General features: G+C 38.0%; 1 protein-coding gene across 2 annotated transcripts in view; it reads left to right on the plus strand.

Annotated features, from left to right (window-relative positions):
- The first annotated feature begins 370 nt into the window (after positions 1-370).
- Positions 371-22,962, plus strand: part of COL4A4 (collagen type IV alpha 4 chain) — a 98,483-nt gene continuing 75,891 nt past the window's right edge. For both annotated transcript variants that reach the window (XR_013542974.1, XM_072995991.2), the window contains exons 1-4: positions 371-536; positions 1,549-1,591; positions 9,009-9,086; positions 20,608-20,742. Coding sequence is in view for 1 of the 2 variants with exons in the window: in XM_072995991.2 (XP_072852092.2) it covers positions 499-536; positions 1,549-1,591; positions 9,009-9,086; positions 20,608-20,742 (294 nt within the window). In the remaining variant the exon portion in view is untranslated. The remainder of the gene's footprint in view (positions 537-1,548; positions 1,592-9,008; positions 9,087-20,607; positions 20,743-22,962) is intronic.

Below are 22,962 nucleotides of genomic sequence, written 5' to 3' on the forward strand. Positions count from 1 at the left end.
CAGCTGAGGCAACTGACCTTTTTCTTTTTTTAAAAAAAGACAGCTACTGGACTGTCTAAAAAAGAATAGTGCTGATGAACCTACGAACCAGTTTGTGGTTCATCAAGTAAAACTTGGGAAATTCATGATTTGTGGTTTGTCAGTTTCGATGAACCACAAACCAAGACAAACTGGGATTTTGCTAGTTTGTGCCCATCTGTACTCTGGAGTTTTTATAAGAATGTAAGAAACGTTCACAGAATGAGTTATGTTTTTTTCATTGTTCTCCAACAGAATATGCAAAAAGTTTGGAATAAATTTCACCTTAAATGTAGTTTCTAAAATGTAGAAATAAAATTGAGACATTTGTGTACTTTCTGTATCAGCAAATCAAGAAAGCAGAAGAAGTGTGTTGAAGATGATTTGCAGAGCTGGACATGCAGTGTGACCAAGTCTTCATAATTAAAAATTAAGCAGTGGAAGCTTGAATTCAATACATTAATATGATCTGCATCCATAATGCATTCTTTAAAATGGATTAACCTTATAAATGCATGGTAAGTTTTAAACTCCCGTCTCTGTTAGTCAAACAAAGTATTTCTCTTCATGGAAGAAGTATGAGGGTGCATTAAATTTCTCAAGATGGGTCCTATGTGGTATTTAATTGATGAAACTTGCTACACACTGACATGTGTAGTAATTCTAGATATGTACATGTTTTCAACATGCATGTAAAATCAAGCATCTGGGAAATTATTTTTTCACCAGGCTTTACAACGACTCAGGAAAGTTTTCGTCTCTTCTTTTCCCTACTTATACCAGAAAATCTTCCTTCCTTCTTTCTCTTACCATGATTCATAAATGGTTTTGGTTGTTTGCCTTGATTGTTCAAAGTATTTTTCAAGGAAAAAAATTAGTAGAAGTTGGTTGTACTATCTTCATTTTAAAAATGCTTGATAGACCATGAAGGGTTTCAGTGGAAAGCAAGAAACAAGTAAAGGCCTATTCTATAAGGAATGCTTCTAAATCCAAGCATATATTAGCCATGTTTTCAACAGAAATAAGCTCATGGAACAGTAAAGCATTAATGAGTGAATAAGTACTAAGCATGACAAATAATATAATTCCATTTTACTACCGACTTCCCACCAGCAGAGAGGTATGAGAAAGCAGCTAAGCAATGATAAGCACTCTCTACTTTTACCTATATGTACTCGAAGTCATATTTTATGTAATAGACGTAATCTATCTCACTTTTGTTATGGCATGGACATAGAACAGAATAATGTGATAAATATTGGATACACGCGTTACTGTGGTTACAATTAGCATTTATTTGCTAATACTGTACAGAGAAACACATTTATTGTTTATTAAAGTTTATTATTTTATATACACATGATATTTATTTTATTATTTTATGTACAGATATTTTTTGACTGTTTAGCACTCTGTGAGTGCTAAAGTGAAAAGGGGTTGAATCATCTCTATTTTTTTAAAAAAATATTTGTTTTCTACTCATTTGGAGACTGGTCATTATAAACTAATCTAGATCTGCCTGTCTACTAGGTGCCTGGTAATAATTGTTTCTTCACTCCATCCAGTTTATGGGGTAAGTTACATTATTGCAAATATTCCTGTTTCTCTTCTCTCATCTATTTCATAGGTACCTATCCATTTTTAGATGTTTCTAAGGAATGATATTGAATGTTTACTTTCATTTTCTCAACAAAGCTGTTGAAACAATAAAAGAAACCAATTTTTTTTTAAACCGTTTTACTAGCAATGTAAAAATTTCATGTATGTAAGTTTGGAGAGATTTGTTGGTGTAGTTAATCATATGACTCTACAGCTCTATGTGTATTTGCTGTTGAAATCTTTTATTATTGTTGTTGATGTTGCTTTTGTTACTTATCCTCCCACATTTATGTTTCTTGAAACTAATACATTACATTAAGAAACAAAATAGGAAAATACTATGTAGATACTAACAGAAAACTGAAGTTCAATTCACCCAGGATTTCACAAGAAGAAATTAAGAACATACCGTTCGGAATAGTTTTGTACAGATATTTTTATGCAGCGAGAGTGGGTGTTTACTTATTTGTTTTATTTATTTATTTATTTATTTTATATCCCGCCTATCTGGTCAGTTACGACCACTCTAGGCGGCTGGTGGTGTTTGTCTTGGTGGGCATGGAGATCTGGGGCACAGGAGGCTTGAGTAACATAGATTTAAACTAAGATGTAAATGTAAGTTAAAACCTGGAGGGCAATCAAATTCAAGAAAAGCGGAAAGTCGATTTGATATTGCAACATGAATAGATTTTGTGTTCTCCGCCTCCTTTTCTCTCCCCCCATATCCCCCCTTTACCTTCTGTACCCTTTAACTTATTCCAAGTTGTTAATAATAATAAAAAAGATCTGGGGCACAGGCCATGGCAGTTGCCACAGTTGTGCCTGAACTTGTAACAAGCCCTATGACACTTTCCCTGGTTGCACTCCCAACACACTTCATGAGACTTGCCCTTCCTAGATGCCCACCTTGACCCTATGGCCAACTCAGCTTTTCCCCTTATTGTAAGGCCAGACTATTATGAGCTACAGTCTGCTGCAATTTGTCCCTTACACACGTCCTTTCTAATGTTCTCACTTTGTGACACCCCTTTGCCTCATTGCTGTCTGTGGCAGCCATATCCCGAGCCAATGCCCATGTCTGTAAAACATTAGATAAGTGGTTGAATAAGTGCCGGCCTAAGGACCATCCCCATAAATGCAGTGAATCCTGCCAACCAATTGTTTAAAAAGTGTTCCATAAATCTCCACCCAGTGCCCCTTCCAACACTTCTTGGCCATGAGCTGCAGAAGTTTCGTTCAGTTCTTCCTCTTCTTGTACTGCTACTTGCGTGGCTCCTCTGCATCACTATCTGAGGTAGATTCCAACATGGGAGGCTTAGCCCTCCTCATGCATGCAGGACCTGATTTGGCCATGGCTACATGGCGTATTCCCACCTCCTTGGCTTAATTCTGTGGCCTGACTGTGGCTGGGTCCTTAGCTGCTTTACCTTCTCTACTAAGCGTGCAAGAATCTATGTTAATCCTTGCATAAATTGGCCAGCCTCAGTTACTGAGGCCTCCACCTGACCCTATTCAATACCATTACTAGCAGGCAACACTGCAGCCTGGTCCTTGGACAGTTTCTCTGTACCAGAGCTTCTCATGCCTTCTTTTTTTGCTGGAGTGGCTTCCTCCCCCCCCCCCCTTTTATGGCTAACCTGAATGGTTGCCAGGTTTACTGGGCATTGGACTGCTTCTGCTTACTTGCTGGCATTTTTGGTGGGGTTAGCTTAGAACACATTTGTGTTAACAGTGATACCGAATTAGTTTGCCCCAATTCAGGATTCAACAAGTGCACAACACTGTTAGCCAGGAAAATGGTAGCTGCTTGCTATGAAGTGAGCAAGGACAGGGGCTTATACAGTGCTGTCCATGGTAGCTGCCCTATGACTGCTGTGCTAAGGCTTGCAATAAGCTCTTCAAGAGCTGTAAAGATGGTTGCTGTAAGCTAAGGCTTTACAAGGATGCTGTGTGCAGAGCATATGTAATGTCCTGGACGGCCTGCAGGAAGCTTACTGCAACACAAAGGAGATGGTAGGTGCAGGTACTGCTCCCCAAATCAGCTGCTGCACCACAAAGAGGACACCAAGCAAATTGGCTTTTTTGGGGGGGGGGCTTGGTTTACCACTGAGGAACTCCTAATATGCTTCAAGGAACCCGTTCTGGTGGTTCACCAGAATGTAGTACGAAAACTATTGCTTTAAACAAAGAGCAAGCTATTTTATGAGAAATGCTGACCAGTCATGCTGTTAAGCTTGTTTTTTACTGTCTTGATCTTTAATACAAAACTAAAAACTTAAAAAGCAAGTATTCCCTAAAATGTAAAAGAAGCTATGGCAGAAATCTTGTTGCTTGGTATAGTAATTCACAACTAGAGTAGGCCTATTGGATCAGTAGAGATTTTTAAGTTCAACCCCTTCATAAGTTCTATTGATTCAGTGGGTCTATTTGATTATGCTTCCAGAAGTATGGGAAGCTAAGTGACAGATTTCAGCCATGTTTTTTTTTAAAAAAATAAAATAATTGGTGGAGAACCATGATTATTAAAAAAAGAGAAGAGATAAAGATGAAGTACAAACACATTCCCTATCTCACAGTACAACAAATGGGCATAAGAGGAGAGGATGGAAGAAAGAAAAAGAAGCTAAATAATACTATTTGGCTTCTCTCTGCATGTATGCGGAAGGTCAAGAACAGAAAATGTTTTGACAACATTTTAGATAAGGGGGAATGTGAGTTAGTTCATTTGATCACAGAACTGTAAACATAGCTTCTGATGGGAAACTAAAATATGAATGATATATTTTTATAAATTCAAGAGACACTAAGAAAATTCAAGCTGAAGCAGCATATTAAATTTTTACTTATATGTCACTGAGGCCCATCTCTGCTTTTGTTGTATTAATGACGTGGTGGATTAGTAAAGTTTGAGTTCTAGACTTCTTTGCAAAGTTAGTATGCATTATATTAAGTAAAATATAATTATTTTCCATAAAAAGAAGTTAAGTGTGGACTGATTCATCCACACAATGTGGTCTATAGCAGAAATGGTCAGATTACAGGATTGACTTTGCAAAAGACATGCAACTAGAATGAAAGGAATTTAGAGTTCCAAATTTGTTCAGTTCTACCACACCAAAGCCCACCCCTCGTTATCTCCAATTTTCTTAATTTCAGGAATACAATTTGGACAAAGGTGACATTTCCTTGGTGCTATTTTTAGCCAACTAGCTAATCAGTCCTTGCTGATCTACTGTAAATAACCCAGCAAAGTGCCAGTACTTTACTCATTGGATGTATGCAACATACAATAACTATATGCTTGAACCACTGCTGTCTCCTTAAAAGCATGCAGACAGCAATGGGGCTCAAATATTTATTTATTTACCCACCCCACCTTTCTCCTTAAAAAGGGCCCAAGTTGACTTACATCATTAAAGAAAAAATTTAATCACCAGTAAGTATACAAATACAAAAATAGATTAAATAAGTACCATACTAAAAACATAAGCAATACCAAAATATACTCAATGCAATGAAGTACAGTGGGGTCTTGACTTGAGAACTTAATCCGTATTGGAAGGCGGTTCTCAAGTCAAAAAGTTCTCAGGTCAAATCTGCATTTCCCATAGGAATGCATTGAAAACCATTTGATCCGTATCTGCTCTTTTCCGTCCGTAGAAACTAATGGGAAGCTGCTATTCTGCCTTCGACCACTAGAGGGGGATATTTTGTTTCTTGTTTTCTTAGGTCAAGAAAGGTTCAGGGAAGGCAGGGAAAATACAGTCCAGGCAGGACAGTACCAGGCAGTCCGAAGACTGTCTCCCAATCCACTCTCTAAACGCTGGGAGGAGTGAGGAAGCAGACAGGCACCCTTTTCACTGGTCAACAGTTAACTGAAAGTTCAAATTTTGCACTTTCCCTGCCTCCCACGTGGTTTTTTTTAGTTCTTAACTCAAATCTAAGTATGTACGTCAAGTCAATATTTTCCTATGAGAGTGGTTCTTAAGTCAAAATGTTCTTAACTCGAGCTGTTCTTAAGTCAAGACCCCACTGTACAGCAATCCATAAGAAAACCCCACTCGGCAGGCAGTTACTCAGGGAAAGTTTGCCTGAAGAGAAAGGTTTTTGCCTGCTTGCAGAAGGACAGCAAAGATGGGGCCAGTCTAGTCTTCTGTAGAAAGGAGCCCGAAAGTCAGGAAGTAGCAACAAAGAAGGCCCTCTTCCATGTCCCCACCGAACATGCCTGTGAAGGTGGCGGGATGAAGAGAAAGGCCTCTCCTGATAATCTTAACACTCGAGTAGGCTCATAAAGGGAGATGCAGTCCTTCAAATAGCATGGGCCCAAGCTGTTTATGGTTTATAGGTTAAAGCCAATATCAATATGGGATCGTATCACCATCTGTATAGTGCAATGGATGCTGATGATTATCATGCTGAAAGTAGCAGTTTTACATTTTACAGAAACTCAATTAAGAATCTGGGAATTTGTGTGGGAAGGAAAGTTATCTGCTGTTGCTTCTTTTGGCAGATCTCCTGTACCTTTTAACAGCTGAGTCAGAAAAACAAATTAAGCAGATGCCACTTTTTCCTTTCTAGAAGATGCAATGAAGAGAGAAGCTTCATGGCTGGCATTTCTTTCATTGTGAACTTGTTAAAGACAACAGGATTCCTGTCAAAAAGAGTTATTGGCAATCTAGTTCTGAATTTTGTGTTCACCTTTGTTTTAAAGTGAGACAACCTATATGTATCTTTCAGGCACTGAAGATGAAAAATTATTCTCCCTTTCTAATAAGCCATTGTGAGTGGAGTAAAAGTTAAACTCAAAATATTTTATAGCTCCCAAAATTCTAATATCAAGTGATATCCTAATATTTTCTTGAGGTTCTGTTGGAACTATTCTGATTACCTGGTGTGACGTTCCACCTAGTGTTCCCTGTTTGTTTCCCCCAAACCAAGGTTCACTCTGGCGATGTTTTCTCTTTCATTCACTGCCACCAGTGTATATTCTTTATCCACACTTGCACAATGCTTGAATCAGGCACTTGCTGCCAACATAACTTGTTTATTTATATTGAATTTGAATCACAGATGTTCTTTTTAATCATTGTATAGAATCACTCATTAAAACTTTTTATCTTTGATTACATGTTCAATTCTTCATTTGTTTTATTGATGTACCCACTTTAACCAACTTATTAATAATATCAGTTCTCTCAAGTTTTCTGTCTATCTTAACTATTCAATTTCTCTCCTCCACACTCTCATTTTCTCTTTTTCCTTTTCTCCCTCTAACTTCAACTCTCCCTCCTTCTAACTGCCTACCTGACCCCGCCCCTCCTGTCCTCTCATAGGCTCCTGCACTTGAGCTTCAGCTATGATTGACAGGAGTGACGTGGGCATTCCCTCACACTTGGGTTGGGGATTATGACGTTCATCACCAAACCAATGGAATCTTCCTCTAAATACGCCTATTAATGATCACATTATCTACATTTTGTTTTATTAATTGCCAAATACTCTTTTTTGAGAGGAATCCCGTGTTTTTAAAACTAAAGTGTCAATTCTAGAATTGTTTCCCAGGCCATATCAATTAATCATTTGGACAAGTGTCAGTAGTATCAATAATGATTGAAGTCAAAGGCCATTCTCATGAAAAATACCATGCTGAAGGTTCTGCTGTGGGAGCCTGTGATTGATTTTTGAATTATACGAGAGGCTGCAATTGAATAGCCATTTACTTTGTAACAACACAGATGTAAATACATAAGTGATTTCAGCATGAACTTCAGGGAGACTTGAGTTATTAGCTTAATGCTAAGATAAGGATAAGTTATAATAGGCTGTTAAACCAGCCTTAGTTAATTGCTTACACAAATTACAAGTTTCACTGTATTATAAAAATACCTATACTATTTTTCCTAACTGAGAATGCAAGGTAGTTTACAACAGAAAAACAGTAATCATTAAAACACAAAAAGAGCAGAAAATAAAAACAGAATAGGAAAAACAGAATATTTAAAATACTCAAAAACAAAAAAATATGTATCCAGATATAGTTTAAAGAAACAGATGAAATATTGCATATTAAATTCTCGAGTAGAAAGAGAGATATTCCCTGGTTTTTGGAAGACATTCATAAGAAAGCCATTGCCCCCCTGCCCATCACAAATATAGCTATGGAAGAGCCACAACAGGAGAGAGTTATATCCTCCAGAACTGCTTCTAAGGTTTGTGGAGGTATTTCAGATATGTCCTAACTACTTTGTGGAACATACTGACAGATCATTGTCCAAGTACAGCTTGTACCTTCTCATCTCAGGGAAGAGATCAGTTCAAGAGAAATCAGAATAATCAGATTCAAGAAAAATTTATAGCTTGGTACCTGGAAGTTTATTCATAAGTTCAGTACACAAGACATTTACCTCAGTTTATGTTGTGCTACTTTGTATTATTCCACTGTGCATGTAACTGCTGCATCTGGTAAGTCACAGTTTTCAAAGGTGAAACTAGTTACACATTTTCTGTGATCCTCTGTGCCATAGGAACCCTTAAAAGGGGGGTGGCTAGTTGTGTCCTTCACCATTGGTCATATGGCTAGGAGTTGTAAATCAAAAACATTTGAAGGGCCACAGTTGACCTTCCCTGGGCTGTATTGTTTTGAGATGAACATGAAATTAGGGAAGGTTTGGCTGTTAGAGATGTAATTAAAATGATTAAGATGTCTTAAAAATAGATCACTATAGAATTGCCTCTTAAATTATAACCACTAAAGTGTTATTTATCAGTTATCACCAGGTCACCTATGTCTCTCCTATCATTGCCATATAGTATGATTTTTGAGGTGATTTTTCCCCGTTTCAATTTCCATGAAGTGATCACATATGGAAGAAATGGCATTTGTCTTGTTGTTAATTTGTATTCCTGTACTTACAATGACATGTTAATATAGTACATTAATTAATAACCTCTGGTTGTATCAAACATTGTCTACAATGATTTTGTTAGAATGCATTTATCCTTCTCTGTGTTTTGACTGGATAGCATCTAGTGCTGGGCTTCTGTTAGTGGAACAGGTGAGTATAATACATTCAGGAGGGACTATTGTTTCTTCCCACTGCAGCTACCTGTGTACCCCAAAATCCTACTCTAGAGGGCAGGAAAAACACCAAGTACCAGCTGTTGGGAAATTCAGTGGATTGGAATGGGAGGGGGAAGGAATTTTCACTGTGTGATAGTGCAGTTAAGTGAAATGTAGTGCCTGATTTGATGTTTTTATATCTTTAAGGGAGTCCAAATTATTGTCTTGCCCAAGGCTCTCAAAATTCTAAGGCCAACATTGCCAGCAGAAATCATCCTCATCACCATCACCACCACCATCATCAAGAAAACCAATATTTCTTTCTTCTTAGGGTGAATATGCCTATATGGGGCGCTGTGGTGGACAAGACTGCTCAAGTTGTCAGTGCTTCCTTGAAAAAGGCTCTAGAGTAAGTGTCTGTCTTTTTAAAAAATAGTTATTTACCTAATATATACTCTTCTACATTATGACCGTACAAATTTAATTAACACAGCAATCAAAATAAGAAAACAAAAGACTAGAAAGATAGCTTTTAAAGCAATACTAAGGCAGCTATAACATAAACAGATTAAGACTGGAATTGTGTGAGTACTACCTTGAAAGTAAGCATTGACTAAATATCTGCATGGACAACCCTAGATGAACACTGTTAGAGACCTAAGCCCAATAATACCCCTGTAACAGGACTATTTTAAAAACTCCTTGAAAAATGGGCAGTTAACAAATAAGATACAGTATATAACTCTTTGGGGAAGTCATTTTATAATCTGGGTACCATAACCCAAAAATTTCATACCAACCCATCAAAATGTCTGGCAGCAGAAATAATGGCTGTGTAAACGGAGCAATGTTTGGGTGCACATTGGTATGTAGGAAGGCAATTCCAGAGATCTCCATTCTCAGACTGCTGCCCAGCATTAAAGTTTAAAGCCTAGAAATTTTCATGCCACCAGCAGTCCTTTTGAGAAGTGCAGCCAGAATCGCATGCAAATGATGTTATTTTTTCTCATTACTGCTTATACCCATTTTAAGTAGCTAGCTGTAGTAAAATGGCTTAGTTGATCTGATGGATATCTCCCTGAAATTCCTTAGGGATGCTCTTAACACAGTTATATGAAATTTAATTTTCATTTAAAAATAACAGTAAAGGAATTGACAGCACTGAAATATAAACTTCATTGAAGACAAAGAATTCTCCAGGCTTCTGCAATAGTGGCTAGTGCTAGAATACTGTGGAATATTAGTTTTAATTGTGGTATCAGTATATATTCACAAGCTTTAAAGGGTATTTATCCATATGATAGGTAAGCAGCATATGTGGCTGTCCTGGATCAGTGTAATAGCTTTGTAAGATGGTTTGGCATTAGCTGCTTTATCAAGCCCATTCTCCAGGTTTCTGCAATGGTGGCCAGTGCTAGAGTATTCTGGAATACTATCTGAAATTTTGGTATCATATATACTCATGAGAGGGACGTGGTGGCCCTGCGGGTTAAACCGCAGAAGCCTCTGTGCTGTAAGGTCAGAAGACCAGCAATCATAAGGTCAAATGCACACGATGGAGTGAGCTCCCGTCACTTGTCCCAGCTCCTGCCAACCTAGCAGTTAAAAACCATGTAAATGCGAGTAGATAAATAGGTACCAGCAGGGTGGGAAGGTAATGGTGTTCCGTGTCTAGTTTTGCTGGCCACGTAACCACGGAAACTGTCTTTGGACAAACGCTGGCTCTGTGGCTTGGAGACGGGGATGAGCACCATGCCCTAGAATTGGACACAACTGGACTAAATGTCAAGGGGAACCTTTACCTATATACTTACAGACTTTGAAGACATCACTGCTGAAATTGTCCATTCTTGGAGGTTTTGCCTTGTTCATGCTTAGTTGCCCCCCTTTATGTAATCTGTTACCTACCAATAAGATAGAAGTATTTGCCTTGGGTTCTATTTAAAGGGAAAGCCAGGATAAAAATCAATCAAACAGTCAGTCAGTCAGTCAATCCATTTGTAAACTTTGGTGAATTCTTATAGCCTGAGATTGATCCTTGCATGAATCATGCAGCATCACGGTGATATTTTGAAGAAGGAAACTACAGGTAGCCTTTGGAATCTATATTTCCAAAGTAATGTATGGACACTATTTCCAGTTCAGTGCAAAGTCCTGGACATGTTTAATATCACATTAGTAAATCCTCCTATCTCCTTTTTAAATGTTATTTTCAAGAACACATTACATAGGGAAATCTAGCCACACAGTTCTTGGAGACTATGGTAATGAGAAATATGAAAATGTTTTGTGACCATACATGAATGAGTTGGAATTTTAATTCCAAAAATATGCAGCCATTAAAATATTAAGCCAAGATCAAATGAAATGAAAGTATGATAGAATAAACAGTACTTTTGAAGTTTGTTTTCTGCTTGTTCTTAGCAGAATGCATTAAATCACCAGTATGCATAATAGCTGTATCTCTGAACAAAAGCCAGTTGGGATGACTTGTTCCCTCTGTTTCATAAGCAAATCCAAACTATCTGGTGTTGCAGCATAAGAGAGTTGAACTTTCTATAACTTCATCTTACATGAAGTTATGAATGCTTCAGTCCTAGTGTTTGAAAAAAACAATGTAATAAATACTAGTCAATGTATTCTCGAAGGCTTTCACGGCCGGGATCCAATGGTTGTTGTAGGTTTTTCAGGCTGTTTGGCCATGTTCTGGAGGTTTTTCTTCCTAACGTTTCACCAGTTTCTGTGGCCGGCATCTTCAGAGGACAGGAGTCAGAACTCTGTCTGAGTTCTGGTATAGTGAAATACTAGTCAGTTTTCTAACTCTTGATGAAGACGGTTGCTTTGAAAGATCAAGAGACCCCATCAAAGAAAGTGCCAGCTACTGTGATTTTTTTTTAAACTCCTATATAAGACTAAAAAGATCAGTACTTTTTTTCCCATCAGTAGTATCATTGTAGTGAAAAGGTTTGGGTTTTTCGGGCAAAATGCTTTTAAATGAAATCTCTTTTTTATAAAACATAGGTGTTTTCTGCAAAATGCAGAGGGGGGTTGGTGAAAAAAAATAAAAGGGTTTTGTACAAGACCTACTTTCATTAATTTTTGCAAAAAAAAGTTTTTTAAAACCCAAAACGTGAAAAATAAACAAAACCACTCATAGTCTTCCAGTGGTAGGGAAACATTTGAAATGTTTCTTTCTTATTTGTGAGAATAAAATGAGTTACTATTTGAATCTGTAGTTCAAATTATGATTTTTTTTAAAGTAGCGATTTATGCTTGAAGAAAGTACCTGCTTTAAAATGAATACTTTCCTACTCACCATAAAACTTGCAGTTGCATGTTTTCATTTAGTAATTAACAAAACATATGCAGCATGCCCAGCTCTGGATGTGGAGGTTTGGTCCCATTCACACCTTTAGGTTTGTCATAAAGTAGACCATAGAAACAAGCTTGCATTCATGTTGTGACCTAATTTGCCTTTTTGAAGAAATTGCATCAATGTTTAGCGCAAAGATGATGCTAAGTAAAGCTTATCTGGTGTTTGTTTTCTTAAGCTGCCAAAAGGAACAATACACTTTTTATTCCAATAAGGTGATTATTTTATTTTGCATTTTCAAAGGTAAACTAAGGTCGAGAATCCAGGAAACCATAACATTTCAATCAAAATGTTGCAGACAATGTTGAATGCTATAGTTTATTTGAAGTATATGATCAAAAGGTGGCCAAGTCTCAGGCTAGACATGTCTTCCTCCTTCTTTTCCACCCCTATAGTGGACAAAATGTAAAGGCTGTGTTCACTTTTGTAATAAACTACAATTTCTAGTTTTGTCTGAATACTGGAAACAGAGATTGTTCTAAAGTACAATAACAGATGTGCTTGGTAATGGGGAGAGGGATGCAAAACTGAAGGAACTAAAACTGCAAGCAAAATGGTCTATGCAAAATGTGGAAATGATAATGGATAATGGATAATTATTGATGCTGCGGTTCCTGTTTAATTACAGGACAAGGAAGCCTAAAGGAATTTTGAGCAGATCTGCTTTCTCAACTCTTGTCTGGCTTAGTAAAATAATTGCCTCCCACCACATCCATTTTCTGAAAAGAGTGTTAGGACCGTAAAATATTCTAAAATGGTGAGCTTTAGAATCCTGTACAAGTCTTCTTTGGGTACTTACCACTGCAAAGCTGCGGGTGGAAGAAAAAGAAAGGTCTCCAAATCATTTTGGCTAGATGGTGAAATTGCAAGATCTGCATTTCAAATAAAGTTCCAAAATGGAGAAGTGTAAATTTGAGAAAATTAGGGTATGGTCTTTAAGATTACACTAATGTAAGAGTGGGTGATACCATTTATTTACCCAATTTTTTTTAAAAAAATCAAACTAATTGCAAACTTTCTTGGAGAAGATTCCACTTCATCAGGCTAAGCACCACCACTTCGTGGACTGTGCAGAAAAATTGTACCTAAGAGTTCAAAAAATGATGGTAGATGTCTGTGCCATGTCTGTTTGGAGAGATCATTTCAGATTTGGGGTGCAAAAACCATCTGGGAGTATGTGGTCTCAAGCACCATCCCTTAGAGCCTGATTGGAATTTTACACTCTGCTCTTAAGATCACAAGGTTTGCCAATCGTGCTATGATTGTGTCAAATTTTGTGTAAAGTTGAGGAGTCAGCTTATGTATTAAGGTTTAACTTATCCCCTCAGGGATCAATTGCAGAATTAATTGTCATTCTCCAACTCTAGAAGCAAATGAAGTTTTGTACTCAGGCCACATGACTTTGTTTATTCTTTATCTTCTGGGCTCTGATCCTGGTAAATACCTGTTCCTGGCTGTTCCTGGCCTATGCTCTACTTCCACCATAGATTTATGTTCCCTCCAATGTATTTTGGGTTCTGCTTCACCCAGAATGGATATAAATTAACTGCCACTCATGAAGCAACTACAATTAAATTGTATTTCTTCATTCACAATCTGAACACAATTTCCTTCCTTCCTCCCTTCCTTCCTTCCTTCCTTCCTTCCTTCCTTCCTTCCTTCCTTCCTTCCTTCCTTCCTTCCTTCCTTCCTTCCTTCCTTCCTTCCTTCCTTCCTTCCTTCCTTCCTTCCTTCCTTCCTTCCTTCAGGAAGCTGAGAACAGTGTTGGCAGGAGATTAAACTCCATTACTAGTCTGAATTCCTAGCAGTATCATCCAAGGTGGAATGGTCAAATCTCAAACAACAGTCTAACATGGACCTGTCATCTCTGGAAACAATAGTCACATCAGCAGAAGAAAATCGATAGTTCCAGTAGTGATGGGGGATGAGAAACTCCTGAAGGGCAGCTACTGGGCATCAGCAGAAATGGAAGGTGATATGAATGGGGGATCTTTCACTCAAGCTAGCTTTTCTTAGCACAGCAGAAGGCAATGCTAACTTATTTTATACTTTGGAAGCGATGAGATGCTCCAAAATGAAATGACAGATAGCACTGGAAGATGAGACACTATGATCAGAAGGCACTCCATTAGGTGTTACAGTGGTGCCTCACTTGGTGACAATAATCCGTTCCAGGAAAATCGCCGTTAAGCGAAAACATCGTAAAGCGAAATAGAAAACCCCATTGAAATGCATTGAAACCCGTTCAGTGCATTCCAATGGGGTAAAAACTCACAGTCCAGCGATGATCCTCCATACGGTGGCCATTTTCACTGCCTGTATAGCAAGGAATCCGTCCCTAAACACAGCGGGGAGCCATTTTAATTACCCAGCAGCCATTTTGAAACCGCTGTTTAAAAAACGTCATTTTGCGAAGAATCAGTTCCCGTAGGAGGGAACCGATCATCGCAAAGAGAAATCCCCCCATTTAGATCATTGTCATTAAGCGGATTTGTCGTAATGCGGGGCAATCGTAAAGCGAGGCACCACTGTATTATTTCTGGATATATACTTATGGAGAAAATGAAGAACAATATTCCCTACTGTTATTTTTTAAAAGCTTGCTGTACATTTACCTGTGCACATGTGCGCGCACACACACACACACACACACACACACACACACACACACACACACACACACACACACACATTGTGTTATATTGTATCACATGCACTACCTATATTATACAATATATGTTATATGTATATAGTATATATGGCATATGTATATGATACAGTAGGACCTCCGTATTCACAGAGGACCCGTTCCAGGCACCCTCCACAGATGCTGGAAAACACAGATTATAGCAAGCGCTATTATAATAGTGAATGCTATACATACCATGGTCTCTGGCTCCCTCTGGTGACCAGTTCTAGTAATGAAATTGTGGAAGTATATTTCTCTAGCTAATACAGTGGTACCTCGCAAAACGATTACCCCGCAAAACGATGAATCTGCATGACGGTGAGGTTTTGTGATCGCCATTGCGCTTCGCAAAACAGTGTTTCCTATGGGCGATTTTTGCTGGATGATGTTTCGGTCCGTGCTTCGCAAGATGTTTCCCCCCACCGGGACTGATGCTTCGCAAGACAACAGTTTTAACAGCTGATCGGTGGCTTCGCAAAATGGCTTCCCTATGGCTGATCTTTGCAAAACGAGTGTTTTCGGGACTGATGCTTTGCAAGACAGCGATTTAAACAGCTGATCAGTGCTTCGCAAAATGGCTTCCCTATGGGCAATTTTCTCAAAATGACGACTGTTTTCCCCATTGGAACGCATTAAATGGATTTCATTGCATTCCACTGGGGAAACGCTTTTCGCAAGACAGTGTTTTCGCTAAATAGCGATTTCAATTGAACGGATTTACATCGACTTGCAGGGCACCACTGTATTATACATAGCATGATCTATCGCTCGCCCTAATGGCCTGTTCTAGTAATGTCATCATTCGAAATATTTATTTTTCTTCTAATATTTTCAGACCTAAATGAATTAGCAGATACTGATCCCTCAGATACAGGGGTCTACTCTACACATATGTAGATACCCAGTATGGTGTAGTGCATACAGTGGGAGACTAGGTCTCAGAAATTCTTGGTTTGAATGCCTGCTTTGCAATGGCAAGTCATGGGGCAGAGTTGGGGGTGAAACTGATAAAACAGCCTTAAATATCTCACTCATTTTGAAAGTCCTATTAGGGTCACTATGAGTTGGTTCTGACTTGACAACGAAACACAACAAAACATATATAACCTATCTGAAACAGTGGTTTTAATATCATTTTTTTCTGTCTTTACTGAAAAAATAATTGTTTATCTGGAAGCTGAGTCCTGGCAACTGGACTTCTTTCTTGTTAGGTTGAAATGTTTTGCTACTCATCCATGTAGTTTCTTTAGTCTGAGAAGAGTTGGTAGGAGATCCCTGATATATACTTCAGGTTGGTTTCACTTTCCCTTGGTCTGAATGGGCTCTTTAGATGGATGTTAATGACCCATGACAATGGGTGGAGAAGGACTGCAGAGGTGGGATTTTCACTCACCCCCAGTACTTTGTCCATCTAACGAGCCTATTCAGACCAAGGGGAAGGGAAACCAACTTGTAGGATATATCAGGGATCTCCTACCGACTGTATTCAGGCTGAGGAAGCTACTTGAATGAGTAGTGAAACATTTCAATCTAATAAGAAAGAAGTCCAGTAGTCATGACTAAACTTCCAGATAACCTCACCTGACTGAGAATCTTCACAGAAATAACAGTTTACTGCGTTTAGCTAAAAGGCATTACTATTTAGTTGATAGTGTGACATAATAACCCATGATAAACTAAAATAAAATAAAGTCTGATTCCAAGCAATGCTGGCTAATAGCATTTTCAAGTTTTTAATTTGCTTTCAACACCCTCCCCCCAAATTCTGTTTATTCTTAAGTATCTGTGTGTAGAGGCTGAATAGCACAAGGGAATATTTTCAAAAGACACCATGACCATATCTGATACTTAACATACTTTTGCTTAAAATGGCTGGAAGTTTAGACATAATTCTTTTGAAGCAACCTCAGAATCACTATGACCAGCAATTAGCCAGACATACCAAGCTGAGGCCTTGCCTATATATTTTCTTTGTATACTACTAATAGCATTTCATGAGAAAACAAGATTCTCAATGGTACTGGGAAAGGTTGAAGGCAGCAGGAAAAGAGGAAGACCAAATATGAAACTGGCTGACTCTATAAAGGAACCATAGACTTGACTTTACAAGAGCTGAGCAGGGCAGTTGAGGACAAGACATTTTGGAGATTGTTCATTCAAAGTGTTGTCATGAGTTGGAGGCAACTTGATGGCACATAACAACAACAAAATACTGAAGGTGAATTGAGGACTCCAGAAGTGACAAAACAGCAGTCACTAAGGCTGTTTTGTTTTCCGTGTGAGAAGCAGTGCCCTCTGTAATGCATGCCTAGTCTTCAACAAAGAAATGGCTGGATATAAATATAGATGCTGAAATTTGAGGAACTTCTATTCTAGGAGACCTTTGTTTCTGCAAAACTGCTCCAAATATGCTTTACTGCAGGGCTTCTACTCTAGAGACAGAGAGTGACAAAATTCCATTTTCTACTGTCATAACTGCAGGAGTAGAAAATGAGTGATGCACATTTATTTAATACTTGGTGTTGGTTTTTAATTTTTTTAATAAATCATATTTTATTTAATAAGGATCCTCATTGTCATTTTCAAATAAAGTTGTTTTGTTTGGTTGAGACTCAGCCTTCTACAATCAGTTAATTCCAGGATGTGCTAAAATAACATTGGCTAGTCTTGGCACTGGAGGAGTTCCTGACCTAGACAATTAGCTAGCTAGTGGGATTTATTTGCATCAGCTAGCAGATGCCAGGCATAACATTCTGTCTGTTTTAACTAACTAAACTGAACTAATTTGTCATTTCCACATTAAGCATGGCTTCCTTCATCCTCTTTATTTTGACAGCTGTCCTGAGATTGGAATACTGCATCAGTCACATTAGCTGGGCACAAATAATGGATGTTATGGATGGTATCAACTTGGCCTTAGCAAAGCTTCCACTCATAATTGGTCTTTGAGCTGAAAGAAAGACCAGCAATGCTGTGGCTTTGCATGATGTGCCTAAGTTGAATCAGTCAGCTGTCAAACTTATTGTGAATTTTAGATTCAGTTAGTGTGTTCTCTTCTCCCCTTTCTGGTGACAGTCTAAATTAGGGATGGGCAACTGGCAAGCCATGGGCTCAGCTTGGCTTCTGAAACCCTACTAAGCCCTATTATAGCCTGAAGAGCCATGTTAACTCCTATTGTAGCCATGGAGAGCTGCTATAATCAGCCACTAATCACCCTATTAAATTTTTCACCAAGGTTGGTCTAGGAAAAAGGTTTCCTCACAGTTTAATTTGTGTTAAGGGGGAAAACCCATATGGATTTGATTCAGATGGAAGGGAGTGATCATTGGTGGAAGAAACATCAATGTGAGATATGCAGATAGCACTTTGTTACTGACAGAAAATATCAGTGGCTTGCAATGACCTCTGATGACAGCTAAAGAAGGAGGCAGAAAAACAAAGATGACAATGGAACATTAAGGGGGAAAATCATTATTACAAAAGAATTACATAACAATGCCAAAATCACAATAGCTATAGATTTACATTACTGTATATGCCATGGCCCAAGCATCAGTCAAAATGAAAACTGTAACCAAGAATTTTGAAGACTAAGGCTTAGAAGAATAGCTACAAATGAACAAGAAAATATGCTGTAGAGTAAGGACCACCCATACCGTGGCATTCATAATTAACATACATAGATGTGAAAGCACAGATGATAAAGAAAGCTGACTGGAAGAGAATCGGCTATTTTGAAATACAGTGGTGCCTCGCTTAACGATTGCTTCGTACAATGAAAAATTCACTTAACGATGGCTTTTTCGGAGCAATCTTGTGCTTCACTTAACGATTTTCCCTATGGGCAATTTTCGCTTAACGATTTTGGGACCATGCTTCACTTAACGATGACAGTTTTAGGTCCCCTTGTTTCGCTTAACGTTTTTTTTACAGCCCCGTTTTTGCTATTTTTAAAATATTCTAAAATGTTTAAAAGGTGTTTAAAATGCTTAGAATCATTAGTGCACCTAATAAAACCTTCGTTAACTTAATTTGGCTTTGTTCTGAGTCTTTTTGAATTTTTTGTGAATTTTTTCCCCCATTGAAATAGGCTTCAATGCATTTCAATGGGTTTCGCTTAATGTTTTTTCCTATGGGGATTTTCGCTTAAGGATGGTAATCCGTTCCAATTGGAACGGATTATCCGGTTTTCAATGCATCTCTATGGGAAACAGTGTTTCGCTTAGCGATGTTTTCACATAGCGATGGTTTTTTTGGAACCAATTAAAATCGTTAAGCGAGGCACCACTGTATAGTGCTGGATAAGAGTTTTACAGATACCATAGACTACAAGTAAATGTGTTGTACATCAAATCAAGCCTGAACAATTCCTGAAAGTTAAAATGACTAAGTTGAGGCTGTCATACTTTGGACTATGATGCCAGCAGTATGAAAAATAATATTTATTATAATTTTATTTTTTCAATATCAATCAATCTTTATTTGCAGTCTCCAACCCATTAATAATTCTATTTTCGATAAAAGTATTTAGGGTTGTTTTTCAGGACAAGCTTTGTGGAAAGGATTCATGCTCATTCAGTTGAAACACTGTGATTTCAAGAGATGTTCCACTAAGCTCTAAATGTATAGCGCAGTAGCCTGGACTATAATGTGTATTTGTGAACAGCAAAAGTATAACTTTTGTTCATTTACTCCTGCATTTTTAGCTTGAGTGAATAATGAGTTTCCTGTAGCTAGAACTCATAAATGCTGTAGGAAACCAAAAAGCAATGGATTGCAATGTTAAAAATTACTCAGATGCATCACTGCCTTAATATATTTTTACCCCACCCTGTCTCCCAGGAGATGAATAGCATTTTCATCTCAAAGCATCCATGAAGCTTGGTTTAGGCATGCCTATGGCTATGCTGAAAAATGTGGACGTAAGAAGAAGTGTGGATGTCAGTTTCATCATTCTGTGCACTTCCAAACTGAATATGCAAGCTACAATACTAAATGCAATCTATTTTCATTAGGATACTGTCAGATCTGATTCCTAAAACTGCCAGCTTTCCGGAGGTGCAATTGTAAGATACAGGAGTTTATGGAGCATCTGTCCTGAAGAAATGAAAACAATTAATCATTAGTAAAGACAAAGAAAAGGGTACTTTGCGTTGAAAGTTCTGTGTTGGAAAAGAAATAGAAGCTCAGTTCCAATTATGATTCATGGTAAATTTTTTAACAAGCCATAAAACGTGCTGTTTTGCATATAAGCTTTTTGTCCTGCAACCACAAGTAGATTATCTCTTATTCAGCATTAGGAGAAATGGTCTCATGAAGAAATCTAAAAGAACTATTTATATTAATATTTTGTGTGCCGTTGTGTATTTCACTTTTAATCAGGTTGTACAAAAATAGTTTCTGTGACTGAGGTTTTGTAATCTGAAATTCTTTGCTGCCCTCAAGTGGTTACACTTAAGACTTGATAATAGCCTCGTGTCCTGTTTAATATTTACTGTACATGCTCGAAACTCCAGTTGGGGAAGCTGCTGAAGCAATCTCTGGCACATTCTTAGATCAGTGCTGCAGCTTTCATAGCTGGAGCTCCATGCTTGCATAAAAAGCAACAGAGCACTGATGATGTTCTCTGTTGGTAAGACTAGATAGTAGCTGTAGGTATACCCTTCTCAGATCAAGGCTTGTGGTTTCATGTATGAATTGGTGCATCAGTGCATTCTTCTCAGTATTACATGGTGTCTTAGAAGTAGAACTGGAGTCATGGATGTTAACGTCTATACCATGAATTTTCTTCTGTAGCCTTCTTGGAACAGGATTTGATTGTTTTTGTTTTTACATAAGGTCTCCACCTGAACTGTTTCTTCTTTTTAGGGTCAGCCTGGCCAGCTAGGACCCCAGGGTCCAATTGGTGCATTGGGTCCTATGGGTCCAATTGGTCTGCCTGGAGAAAAAGGCCAGAGAGGTGAAATAGGTCAGCCTGGGCCTGCTGGAGAAAGAGGCAGTATGGTAAGTTGTAATCACAACAACAAAATATTTTTCCTATTACAGAACATGGAAAAATGTTTCTTTAATTGTTTCTTCAATATTTTACTTTATGGTAAAAAATGTTATTGGAAGAAAAAAAATGAAAAAAACATAGATTGTTCAAGAGAAAGGCAAGAAATTTCACAATTCATAGTATTATTCGGACTTATTCTTTGTGCATATTAAAAGTAGCTGTATTATAATTGTCTAAGAAAGTCTGCCTTGATTCAGGAAAGTCTACACTGGAATAAATATTTTAAAATGCCACAATATTTTATCCTTTATTTTTTCACTTCTCCCCTCCCCACTTTAATTTTGTTAACATGGTGACACAGGCAGACATTGTCACCTCTTAGGAAACGGTATTATTGCTTTGTACGAAAGGAGTAACTTTCCTTTGTTACTACTGTTATTTGGTCTAGACAGCTGAGATTGTATTGATAGAAGCTGTCTGATCCTGAGTTATACTGTTTGTCTTTAGAGCTTAGTGATGCAAACTTGGACTGACATCAGCTCTCCAGAATCTCAGGCAGACAGCTTTTCATTCTTACTACCTCCTTTCTGCTCAGGAAGCTGAAGATTAGATATAGGACTTTAGTTCTTTGTGGTCTACATGAACACACACACTAACTGGTTTTCCTGTTCTTGCACATAACATTCTAGAACCTTCTAGAGCTGAGTCAAGGCATTTTGGAGTGAGCCACACCCAGTTCACTGTACAGTGGGGTCTTGACTTAAGAACGTCTCGAGTTAAGATCATTTTGACTTAAGAACCACTCTCATAGGAAAATATTGACTTGACTTACATACTTAGATTTAAGAACTGAACAAAACCCACGTGGGAGGCAGGGAAAGTGCAAAATTTGAACTTTCAGTTAACTATTGGCCAGTGAAAAGGGTGCCTGTCTGCTTCCTCACTCCTCCCAGCGTTTAGAGAGTGGATTGGGAGACACTCTTCAGACTGCCTGGTACTGTACTGCCTGGACTGTATTTTCCCTGCCTTCCCTGAACCTTTCTTGACCTAAGAAAAAAAGAAACAAAATATCCCCCTCTAGTGGTCGAAGGCGGAATAGCAGCTTCCCATTACTTTCTATGGACGGAAAAGAGCAGATACGGATCAAATGGTTTTCAATGCATTCCTATGGGAAATGCAGATTTGACCTGAGAACTTTTTGACTTGAGAACCGCCTTCCAATACGGATTAAGTTCTCAAGTCAAGACCCCACTGTACATCTCAAGTAGGCATGAGACTTCCAGACTTTTGGGACTGCAGCTCCCAGAATTTTTCAGAAATTCCTCCACTCAGGATTCTGCGACGTATAGCAAAATAACAAACAAACAAACAAAGCCCACAAAGCTGTGTTCTTTACCCACATATGGGCTTTCAAACGTCTTTGGAGCCGTCATTGCATCCACATACATGGGGGCTTCAAGGGATTATGGGACAGGTAGTCCATATACCCATTGCGCTCTATAAAGGATGTCTCTCAAAACCAAAAATCTACCTGTCTCTCAGTCCCTTTCTTCTCAAGTAGTTTTCAAAGTCGTTGAGTCACATGACTTGTCAATAGATGTGCTTGCCCTAGTTTTATAGTAACTCTGCAACTTCATTAGAGAAAGCACAGTTTACACCTGGACTCAAATCTTGAATTTTCTGGTATGGTTTGTGCAGGCACTGACACTAGTGTGAGCACATAGATGTCCATTTGAAAAGCAAAGCCAGAGTCACACATAAGCAACCTGCTCATATACAAAGCACATTTACAACCACCGCATTATTATTGCTAGAAAATAATTCTAGAAAATAACTAGGAAAGAGGTAATGTTTTTACAGATCATCCCTAAATCTGCTGGTATGGGAAAAGGTATTAGACATTGCCTCCCCAGCTTAAATCACTTTTAAAATAAGCACTAGAGATGGGCACAAATCAGAAAAAAATGTGACTCATTTTGATTTGTGATTCATCAAGGTCAACAAATCATGAATTACAAATATACTTTTTTTTCTGATCAATCAATTTGTTAATTCATTTTTTATTTATTTTATTTATTTATTAGATTTTTTATCCCGCCTTTCTAGACTCAGGGCGGCGGCTCAAATAAAATTATTCATAAAACAATTAAAACCATGAATTAAATCAACAATGTTAGTATTGATTAAGATGGAAAATAGAACAAAAGACTAGGTAAAAGCAAGAGTTT

This window comes from Pogona vitticeps, chromosome 3 (assembly GCF_051106095.1).
Source record: "Pogona vitticeps strain Pit_001003342236 chromosome 3, PviZW2.1, whole genome shotgun sequence".
NCBI lineage: Eukaryota > Metazoa > Chordata > Lepidosauria > Squamata > Agamidae > Pogona > Pogona vitticeps.